This window comes from Rhinopithecus roxellana, chromosome 19 (genome assembly GCF_007565055.1).
Source record: "Rhinopithecus roxellana isolate Shanxi Qingling chromosome 19, ASM756505v1, whole genome shotgun sequence".
NCBI lineage: Eukaryota > Metazoa > Chordata > Mammalia > Primates > Cercopithecidae > Rhinopithecus > Rhinopithecus roxellana.
Genome location: NC_044567.1, coordinates 78472269 through 78483882, shown reverse-complemented (window position 1 = coordinate 78483882; position 11614 = coordinate 78472269). Strand labels below are relative to the sequence as shown.

The 11614-nt window shown below is 50.4% G+C and overlaps 1 protein-coding gene across 5 annotated transcripts in view; it reads right to left on the bottom strand.

The window, feature by feature from the left end:
- Nucleotides 1-458: 458 nt before the first annotated feature.
- Nucleotides 459-11614, bottom strand: part of RGS9 (regulator of G protein signaling 9) — a 106646-nt gene continuing 95490 nt past the window's right edge. For 3 of the 5 annotated variants that reach the window (XM_030923902.1, XM_030923903.1, XM_030923904.1), the window contains 2 exons: nt 2707-3191; nt 743-875 (listed from right to left, as the gene is read on the bottom strand). In XM_030923902.1, the coding sequence (XP_030779762.1) occupies nt 743-875; nt 2707-3191 (618 nt within the window). Of the gene's footprint in view, nt 876-2706; nt 3192-11614 lie in introns of all 5 variants that reach the window. The other 2 variants (XM_010379995.2, XM_010379996.2) reach the window with 1 other exon arrangement.

The window sequence follows — 11614 nt, the reverse complement described above, 5'->3', positions numbered from 1 at the left end:
ACTGCCATCTAAGATTCTGTCTGCCCAGAGGTCAGACTTGCAGCACAGTCTGGACTACCCCCTGCCCTGAACCCCCACAACACCCAACTTGAACTTTCTCCAGATCTGGCCCCTCCTCTATCTACCACAGGTGTTTTCCCCAATAAATCTCTTGTCCACGGAATCTCACCCTGGTGTCTGCTTCTTGGAGGACCTGAGGCAACACACCTGGCATTTTAGGAGTGTACCTCCTCCCAGCCCTCTCCATTCCTGTGAGATGCCATGCCCTGGGGCATCCCCTGGGGAGCTCTGCTAATGAGAAAAGCATTGTGCACAAACCAATTTAGACAAGGAGAGAGCTCTTGGAAGCGACTCAATGTCCCTTTGTCCAGAAGATTGAAGAAGACGTGAGTTTAACTCATAAATAATAGCTCATAAATTACTAACAAAACCAGGCACACACTAACATTCCAAGAAACTTAAAGTTAACCTTTTATTGTTTTTAAGGCAGCAGGGAAAGTTTTCTGGTCTACATGCCTTTCTTCTGCCCAAGGGAGGGAGGGTCAGGAGGAGGAGAAGGAGTTGGCCCCTGGTAACCAGCCAGAGCATTCTTTGCCACAATCTACCCCATCTTGTCTCCCCAACCCTCAAATGTCACCCAAATGCACTTTGGTTCTTGACTGAGTGTGTCCTGTGGCCCATCCCATGGCATCTGTCAGAGCATCTTCCTGGTCCAGAGCCCCCAGCTCTGCCTGCCTTTCCCTCACAGGCTCTCCCAGGGGCAGATGACCTCCTTTTCTGCGGCCCGGTCACCCGACTCTCCTGTTCCAGCATCCTCTGAGTCCATCAAGCAGGTCCCGCTCCCCGTGGGCACATCCATTTTGATCTGGAAAAAGCTTCAGGTGCAAGAGGAAAGTCAGTAATGTAGGGGCAGGGGCAGGAGGGACAGCACATCCCCAAATTATCCTGACCTCCCTGGAGATGAGCATACCAGGTGCATTTGCCAAACACTGTGATGGGGCAGGTATAGCTCAGGGGTAGAGCATTTGACTACAAAGGTTGTGTGTGTAGTGATTGGCTCAGTGGAATCTTTTTATTGGGGAGTCATATTTTCATGTCGAATGAAAGATAATTCTGAAGGTGCTTTATTTTCATTTTTGAGGTGCTTGAATCTTTATGGTTTTGAAGGATTCAGGAGGTCCCTGTAGGGCATACCAGGACTTAAGTCATCAACCCCTTTAACTGCCTTCATGTGTGCTGGTGACTGTGACTCATGCCTGTAATCCTAGCACTTAGAGAGGCCAAGGCAGGCGGATCCCCTGAGGTCAGGAGTTTGAGACCAGCCTGGTCAAAATGGTGAAACCCCATCTCTACCAAAAATACAAAAAAATTAGCTGGGCATGGTGGCGTGTGCCTGTGATTCCAGCTACCTGGGAGGCTGAGGCAGGAGAATTGCTGGAACCTGGGAGACGGAAGGGTTGCAGTGAGCTGAGATTGCACCGCTGCACTCCAGCTTGGGTGACAGAGCAAAACTCCAACTCAAAAAAAAAAAAAAAAAAAAAAAAAAAAACACAAAACTGCCTTCTGAGGTAGTAGTAGTGGCCTTTGAGAAGAGAGCCTTTTAAAAGTCCCAAGCCCATGTATGAGGCATAGCAGCAGCCCCAAAGCTGGAATATTCCCTCTGCAGGGCCAGTTGGGAAAAATCAATAGACACACTCACACTGGATTCTGACCCCCTCCTAAGGCAACCGGAGTCTCCTGCTCCTCCCTCTCCCCCTGAGCGACACAGGCAGGAGGGATAGCAACCTCTGCCTGGCTGTCCCCATGCACACCGCACAACAGAGGCCACGTTCCTTGGGTATCCATGGCAACCTAAGACCTCTGCATGGCGCTTTCTTCTCCAAGCCCAGGCAGGGCCAAACACATGTTGATTGGTGCAGGGGTGCCCCTGACTGTCTCCCCCAAAACTCAGAAAGAGTAGGAGCTGATTCTCTGTGTTTCATCGCTTGCAAGTTTTCTTTCTGCTCTGATCCAGGCATTATGGAGCACTCCTCAGAGCCTTAGTTCTGCTCCCCCTGGGCTGCCTCAGGGAACTTGGGATTCTCAGAGATCAGACTTGCAAGACCACCCAAAATGAAGTTTAGAGGGGCCACCCCTCAGGCAAAAGCTAGGAACTTTCATTTTCACAGAAATGACTGCCAGACAAGGCTCCCTGAAAGTCCCTCTAAGAGACTGTGCCAATGGATGGAGAGGAAGGTGGGAAGGTTTCCTAAAGGGTGAGGGGAAGGGAGGCAAGGGCACTTATGGTGAGGGAGGGGGCTGGAGCACCCGGAAGCATGCCCAGGGCATCCCACCACCTGCAGCTCCCACTGCTGCCATCAATCTTTCCTGCTCTTTACAGATGCAATGGATTCCTTAGACTGATGATGGTCTTGGGATGGGACAAGGTGAGTGGAAGAACATATAAGGAGAAGAAAGATTTGGAAAAATGGAAAAGATTTGGAAGATGAAAAAGAAGGACACCTGTTCCTTCTCCTCCTCAGGAAGCGAACGGAGGACAAAACTGAGTTTCTGAAGACCTTCCAGTGGCCAAGGGATCTGAGTGGGCTGCCTGGGGTACCTCTTCTCCTCCACCCCAGTCCCGGCCCAAAGCATGCACGTTCACATGCAGAGGCCTGCACACCCACAGCCACCCATGCATATGGCACGTCCCCTTCTGGGTCTTACTTTGCTACTCTCTTGGATTTCAGTCGTGGCAGCTGCTGGCCCACGTCCCCCAGGGGCTGCACCCTCCCGTGGGACACAGCAGGGCACTTGGGTGAGAGCCTGGCAAAGACAGGTGAGGCCAGACAGCCTCGTCTCAGAAACCTGGTGAAGGACAGAGCCATGCGGGCCTTAGGAGGGGCCCTGGGCCGGCTGCGAGGCCAGGAGGTGTCGAGGGAGGTCTCGCTGCTCTCAGTGACAGAGGGCCCACGGGGGGCCATGGACCCGCTGCACTCCCCTTTCTGCTCCAAGCCTGATGAGCTCTCCAAGGCCACTCTGATGGGTGAGGGGCAGATGGTGCTGCTGGGTCGCCGAATGAAGCGGCTGGGCGAGGCGAAAGGCTTCCTGGGGGAGCGGCAGGAGGAGGAGAAGGGGCTAGAAGGAGACGGGGGCACACAGGTCCCGGTGTACACAGTCAGATGGGGGCTGGGAGCCATGTGCTGGCCCGGCTGTAGAGAAGGAAAGGAGAGAACTCAGTGATGAGTTGCATGGCCCTGGCCAGCAACTGTGCTGTCCTCTGCTAACTTAGTCCCCTTCCGGAGACAAGAGTGAGGGCCTGATATGGCTGCCTCCTGGAGAGCTGGGAACGGTGCCCAAAGCTACCTATGACAGTGGCACAGCCACACAGAGGCCTCCTGTCCAGAGACCTGCCTGTCGCCCAGCCCTGGTCACAGTCCCGGGGCTAAGCAGTTGCATCCCGGGACACGAACTGACCTTCTTCCAGGCCAAGGATGCTGGAGTGTGGCCAGGCTGCACTCCCAATCACCCCTCAACTCCAGTCCCCAAATGAGCAATGCGTAGTACCTGCCACAGCCCATGCCCTGCCTTCTCCATCCTCGGGCGCCAACCTCAGGTCTGGAGGCGTTTAAAACACTTTTAGCGGATAAGTGGAGGTGACAGAAGTCCCAGCTCATGCCTTGCTGACTGCTCCAGGCCTGAGGCCACTCCATGCACTGAGCCCTGCCCAGTGTCCACAGTGACAACCCTTTTGGGGTGGTCTAGGCCCAAAAGCGCCTTCCCAGACCTCCCCTCAGGTAGAGCTGGGGTGGCCAGGACGAAAGGTTGAATGTAGAACCAGGCCAGGCCAGGGAGAAGGAAACAAGAATGCATGGCAAGGAGGTGTTCAGTGGAGAAAGGGGAAGGATCTCAACCTTCCTGGACCACCATGGCCCCAGCCCCTAGAGCATAGGGCAAGAGGAATAAATCTGGCATTTACAGCCCAAAACTGCCTGAAAATAGACAAAAGGAAATTAAAATCAGAATTTTCAGTGAGCCTCTCTGCTATCACCCCTTTTCCCATGGCAGAACATACTGGCCCATGGGCCTGGGTTTGCTGGATTCCCTTCTAAAGGCCTCCTGTGGCCCAAGTCACATCAAAGCCTGGCATGAGGCCCGGCATGGTAGCTCGCCCATGTAATCGCAGCACTTTGGGAGGCCGAGGCGGGTGGATCACCTGAGGTCAGGAGTTCAAGACCAACCTGGCCATCATGAAGAAACCCTATCTCTACCAAAAATACAAAAAAAAAAAAAAAAAAAATTAGCTGGATGTGGTGGTGGGTGCCTGTAATCCCAGCTACTCAGGAGGCTGAGGCAGGAGGATCACTTGAGCCCGGGAGGCGTAGGTTGCAGGAAGCCGAGATCGCGTCACTGCACTCCAGCCTGGGTGACAGAGCAAGACTCAGTCTGGAAAAAAAAAAAAAAGCCCGGCATGAACAAGCTGGGGATGCTCTGGCCCTGGGAGAAGGAGGTGAGGGGCTCCAGGACAGTCAGAGCAAAGATGGCCTAACACACAGCACAGCCACATAGTTGCCCTGCTCAGTGAGAGCTGCCTGACCCCGGGGTCTGGGCACTGCCCTGGGCTGAAGGAGGCAGCCCCTGTCCTTGAGCAGGCGGCTGCTGCAGAGGGTGGCCTGGCTTTCAGATCACCTGCATGGGCAGGTCCCAGCCTGAACAGGGAAGGGCAGGCACACCCAAGAACAGCTTTTGGAGGAAAAGAAAGGCCAGGGGTCACTGAGCGCAGGGCCGGGAGGGCATGGAGAGCTTGTCTCATTCCCTCCCACCAGCTCCCTGAAGTTCAAACAAGATTCTGTTCCCAAACAGCAGCTCAGAGCCCATCATTCTGCCTCACTGCCCAGAATCCCACAGGGCAGCAGAGCAGAGGCAGGCTCAGGCCCAGGGCCATGGAGTTATTATAGTAATGACAATCACATTAATTCACAATGAGAACACAGCAAATGTGAGGCCCCGGGCTGAGCACTTTACTCAATAATCATGAATTACTGCGTTTGCAATAGTTACTGCAATTGCAATTGCAAATCCACATTGTGGATTATTGCATACTCCACAGGGCCACCCAGTGAGGCAACTGTTATTGTCCCCATTTTACAGATGAGGGCACTAAGAGAAGTCCAACCATCCCTCCAGGGACACCACACTGGGAACAGCAGGGTCAGACTTTGAAACCCAACTGGCTGACTTAGAGTCGGCGGAGTCACCGCTGGCGGGATGCCTCGGTGTGGTCTGCAGATCAGCCACATCAGAATCACTCAGGGTGCTTGGTACAAAGGCAGAACCTGGCCCCACCACAGCCCCACTGAAGGAGAATATCAGGGGAAACGACTGAGGGAAAGCATTTCTAGCTGACATCTGAGATTATTCTGTCCTGTAAGCTTAAGGGACTCCACTAAGCTTCTAACCCCTTCCCTTTTATAGGGAGGTGCAACTGTACTTAGGACACATTCTGCAGAGAATACACAGCAGGGAAAGCTGGGCCTTGATTAGGGGCTTGGGAGACAATTGTTAGGTGGAAAAGTGTGGCTCTTAGATCTGGCAAGTATCTACTACCTGCTAGGTACTTTGCTTATCTGTAACCACCCCATTTTAGAGAACAGAACATTGAGGCCCACAGGGGTTCATTACCGTTTCCCAGCTCTCATGACTAGTCAGTGACTGTGGCATGTAGGATCACAGTGACTGTGGCATGTAGGATTCCCACCCCTGTCCTTGATTGTGCACATAGATGTGATGGGGCAGTCACTCCCAGTCAGGCTGTGTGATAAGGCATAGCTGACTTTTAAAAAGGGGGAGTGTCTGGGTGAGCTCCAGCTGTCACAGGAGCCCTTTCCATCTGAGTCTAGAGGCCAGAGGCAGAAGGCAGAGAGATTGGAAGCTTGGCAAGGATTCAGTTGTGGAGAAGGTCTCCATGGCTGGCGTTGAAGATGGAGGGGGAACTGGTTAAGGAAGGCAGGTGGCCCCCAGCTGCTGAGGGCAGCTGCCAGCTGACGGCCAGCAAGAAGACAGTGACCTGAGTCTTAAACGAGGCACTGAATCCTGCCAGCAACCCAAGTGAGCTTGGAGGCAGATTCTTCTCAGGAGCATCCAGATGAGAACCCCGTCAGCCCAGCTGACACCTTGAGTGTGAGACCCTGAGCCGAGAGCTCAGCTGTGCTGTCTAAGATTTGTGTCCTCCACAAAATGTATATGTTGAAGTCCTTCCCCTTGCAGGTGATGGTATTAGGAAGCGGGGTCTCTGGGAGGTGATTCGTCATGAGGGCAGAGCCCTTGTGAAGAGGATCAGTACCCTTATGAAATAGACCCCAGGGCACTAGCTTGACCCTTCCACCATGGGAGGACACGGCGAAGAGACCATCTATGAACCACAAAGTGCGACTCCCCCAGACCCCGAACCTCTCAGGGCCTCCTTCGTGGACACCCCAGCCTTCAGAACCGCGGGAAGTGTTTGTTGCTGGTAAGTTCCCCAGTTTATGGAATTTCCTTACAGCCCCTTGAACAAGACATCAGCCAAATGTCTCCTGGAAAACTGAGCTCATACCTGGCTGGTGCTTGCGGTCATTGCTATGCAGCAATAGAAAACCGAAGCAGTGACTAAATGAGAACCTGAGGTCAGGTCTGTGTGACTCAAAGGGCCTTGCTTTCCTTACTGATTCATATTGCCACAGAAAAATACCAAATCTAGGAACTCGGCTTTGTCAAGAGAGATACAGAATTAACTTCCATTCCACTTCCTCAGAATTTGTGATAAACTTCTATCATCCCACTATACAGATAAGACAACTGAGGCTCATGGATATGATGCAGCTTGACAAAAATCATAGTTTGTGACCAGACCAGCCTCTCCATATGCCCTCCCCCAACTCTGTGTCCTCCTCTCACCCTCCTACCTCTCTCTGTCCTTCTCTGGCTCCACTCCTCCCCTAGCACCTTCTCTTTGCTGAGATGAATGACAGACAGGTGAGGAAGATGGCCACTTACCTGGCCTGAGATGGTCCTTTCTTCTGGGCAAATGACCATTAGCCTTATTGGTCCTGGACAATCTAAGCAGATGTCTTTTCCATCCGCTCCCAAAATTCCCCACCTTGGTCCCTCCCATGGAGACCGGGGGATCTGCTTGGAGACCCAGCCCCTCCAGCCCATGCCCCACCTACCATTGGTGTGAGGCAGCAAAGCAGTGGCATGCATGACACATGGCAAAGAAATGTGACACCACAGAGACGCAGTGAAGGAGAGCTTGGCATTCTTTTGTTTCATGCTGCTGTTTTATTGTGCAAGAGAACCAAGAGAAGGGGGTAAAGGAGCATGAAATGAAACAGGTACGTTAACATGAGAACACAATCACAGGCATTTTAATGAATGGCAAAGCAGGTAGTGCATAGAGATGCAATTCATTTTCTATCCTCAGAAAGTGGTTGAGAATTTGAAGGAGACCTTGGGGCCACCTGAACTCCCACTTCCTGGGAGCAGGAAGGTGAGCAGAGGGCCACATTTAGGTGCAGCATGCAGTGTGCAAAGTCCCCTCTTCCAGTGCCTTCCCACTCTCCCCTTCCCCACCACTCCCAAGCAAATGTGCAAAGTTAGCCCCATGGGGAAAAGTCTGCCATGGGTGAACACATGGCATGACCCCATACTGGTCATCCCATTTGACACAGTCTAGCACAAGACCTTCTCAGTTAGCAATCACCCTTACTTCAGCCACGAAACTCCAGACTACAGGACTGACCAGTCGCTACACTGTTGCTGGTCAGTCCTCTCCTAGAAGCTGCAGACAGAGGACATGACATCAAATTCTTGCCCTCCTCCCCTCAAATATATCCTAACATTCCCTGGAGAGCTGGAGGACTGCACTGCAAAATTCTCAAAGAACAGAGAAGATAGATGGTTTGAGATGATAACGTTTTAAATATCTCTCAGGAAATGCCTTAAATAAAGAATAATTAGTTACTATATTGGACAACACCAACAGCTGGAAGAAAGCACAAGCTTACGCTAAGACTAGGTGATGGTGATGATGATGGTGTATTGGTGAGGATGGCGGTGATGATAATAATAATGATATGGCAGTGATGATGATGATGGTAGTGGGGGTGGTGTTGATGGTGATGATGAATGATGATGGTGATAGTGATGGTGATGGTGGTAATGGTGATAGTAATGGTGATGAAGGTGGTGATGATGATGATGGTGGTGATGATGATGGTGGTATTGATGATGATAGCAGCTAGTGTTCATTGAGTGCTTATAATAGGCCAGGCATGGTCCTAGGTCTTTACTCATATTTTGTCCCTGGCCCTTACATTTTTACTTAATATTCACAATGAAATCAGTCTTTTCGCTAAAAGTCAAGTTGGAAAATGGAATTCTATAAAGGAAATCCTTGTACTTACAGAATAACTTATATCCTAGCACAAGCTATACACCCCGTGGATACAGGGGTTTGTTAAGTTGTTTAAAATATAACATTAAGAAATTAAAATATGTCTAAGAACATGGCATAATAGAGATTTTCATAATGATTTAAATATAATATTAATATTGTCCAAATAAATGTTTATTTTTTATGCTATTTGGGATTTCAATGGGCCCTGTGGGACACATAGTTTAAATGTTAGCAGGAGAAGCTGCCACCTGCTGGAATAATAGCAGCAGCCACAGATGCTCTTGCAAGTCCTCAGAACCTTCAGTCCCTTCATTACCAAACATGAGAATTGCCTGGTGGACTCCAGGGTTGGAGAGCAGAGCACTGGCATACACTGCAGTTGGGGAGAGGCAGGTGTAAGAGTGGAAAAGAGCTGATACCTGGAGTTGAGATCATGGCGAAGTCACACAAATGCACACAGCCCTGAGTCCCTAGGAGCTGCATAGAGCTTTCCAGGATGGACGGTCCCGGTTGGCCGCTGGTCCTGATCACCAGTGAATTGCCCTGCCCACAGCCCCTCTGCTTTAGCTTCTGCTGATCTCCCCAAGTCTCCACCGCCCTCATCAGGCTAGCAGTCCTTGCCAACCACTCCCAAAACATTATGTGGCTTCCTTATAATATCACACCATTTGGTTTAATCGTCTTTCCTGTTGAACAGCAAATGCCCCAAGGGTGTCTCTCTTGCTCACTGGTGATCCCCAGCACCTAGCAGGATGCTGGGCACGTAACAGGTGCTGAATGTCTCTGTTGAATGTTGAGTGGTCATAACAGATAGAAGAAAACTGGTATCAGAGCCTGACCTCTATATTCACAGAAGCTAGAACTCTGGATCCCAGCCTTGGCAGATTACAAGAAGCAAGACAGTGAGCAAGAAAGTGAGTGAAAGAAGAGAGCAGAAAGAAAGGGGGAGGGAGGAGAGAGAGAGCTATTTCTGAGCATCCGCCCTATGCCAGACACTCTCTACTATCAATAACCTTCTAAGAGAAATTATAACTTCAGACAGATTGAAGGTCAAAGTCACCCAGCTAAAATATCAAAACTATGTCTGCCTCACCCCAAAGTCCACATTCCTTCTCCTACCCATTCAAGCCTGGCTTCAGAAAAAAAACTGTTCTCATACCATCTAGCTTCAAGGATTAAAATTCCTGGAACCACAAGACAGAGATGTGTTCACTCAGTGATGTTTAAGGATCAACCCTTTACAAGTGCTGTTCTGACTGGAAGCTGATAGCAAGCGGGTTTCTTAAAGTTCTGCGTGGAAAGCAGTCAGTGATTACTGGAAGACAACCCCTCCCTCCTTCCTGTGGCCATCCCACAGCATTTCCCATTGACAAAGCTGCTGGAAATTCCAAAGGTTTCCTGAATGGCTGCTTGGCTGACCAAGGAGTATCACGGAATGTACATCTCTCTCTCTCTGCCACCTTCAAACATACAGAAAGTTCCATATAAGGAGATGAGACACTTCTTCCCTCTCATAGCTTGACAACTTTCTACTCAACTGTTTGGTTCAACATCCATCATCACTGCCTTGCAGTGATTGTCAAGCACTTCCCCTACAGTCACATGGTCTTGCTGCTGTGGCCACACTGCCCTCCTCCTGCAATGCTCTCAGCAAATGCCCCAAATGTTCCTTAATCATTAAAATTGATCTTATCTTAACTTAGCCTTCAGCTTCCTTCCCTTCCACTTCCAAATCTCTCTGAGTTGCAACATCAGAGAGTAAACTATTCCTCTCCAAGACCAATCTGGACTTTGGTCTCATCCCTCCAGTTTTTTCCAGACTTTCTCTTATCAATTATTCTTTATTTTACCTCCCCACCTCTCCAGGATCATCCCCTCATTTGGTAAACACCCCCACCTCACGCTGTCCTTTGAAAATGCCTCCCCTCAACCCTCCATCATCTAAGTTACCACCATACCTCTCGCCTTCCTCCCAGACTTCTTGAAGTGGTAATCTACACACACAGCCCACTCTCCTTACTTCCAACATCTTCTCCTTTATTCCCATAAAAGTGACTTCTTCCCTCACTATTCTGCTGAAATCACCCACTCGAAATCCCCAATGATTTCCTAACTGCTAAATCCAGTAGCCTCTGCCGGTCCTCAACATGCTCAACTTCTCGATTCTGCAGGACAGGATGGGCTATGCTACAGCAACTCCAAGCTCTCCGTGACTTCTTATAATAAAAGTCTGGTGTTTTGTTCACATAAAGTCCTGCATGGCCCAGGAGGGACTCCTGCATCTGTGTTGTGCAGAAGATGATGTAGACTCCCAGGTCCACAGCAGGGGATGAGATGGAGGTGGAGCCCCAGGCTCTGATCCACCTCAGCAGAGCCCATGTCTATTGGCCACAACTAGACATGTGGCCCCAGCTAACTGCAGGGTGGCTGCAAAGTGAAAGTGTGCCCAGGGACTATCCAGTGGGCACTGTCTCCGCTCAATGTTGCTGGCCACTCACCCATATCCCCCACACATCTTCTCAGGGAGGCATCCTAACAGCTCTGCTACTCCGTTCTTAACTCTTCTCTCTCCTCTTACACCTTTAAAATGAGGCCTCATCCAAGCTTCCCTCTTACCCTTCTTTTCTCTCTCCATCCACTCTCTGGCCCTCAGGTTCCATCTGCTATCACATCTTCAACCGTCACTTCTGGGTCAAGGAACCCATCTAAAATTACTCCCCTTCCTTAATTCAGAGTTACTCGAACCTACTTTCTTTTCCTTTAGAGCACTTATTTATGATCTACTGCCTGTCCCCGCACTCCCAGCTAAAATGCAAACTCCATGAAATAAGACTTGATGATCTTACTCAGTTCTGCATCCATTATGCCTAGAACAGGAACAGATTAGAAATATCTCTCTCCAGAAGCACATTTTCAACTTCGTGTTGGGACTTAGGAGTACGGGGAGGATCCAGGTAAAGAAGGACTTGAATGCTTGATTTCATGACACAGTAAAATTGTCACCCAGGCTGGAGTGCAGTGGTGCGATCTCGGCTCACTGCAACTTCCGCCTCCCGGGTTCAAGCAATTCTCCTGTCTCAACTGCCTGAGTAGCTGGGACTACAGGCGCCCGCCACCACGCCTGGCTAATTTTTGTATTTTTAGTAGAGACAGGGTTTCACTGTGTTAGCCAGGATGGCCTCGATCTCCTGACTTCGT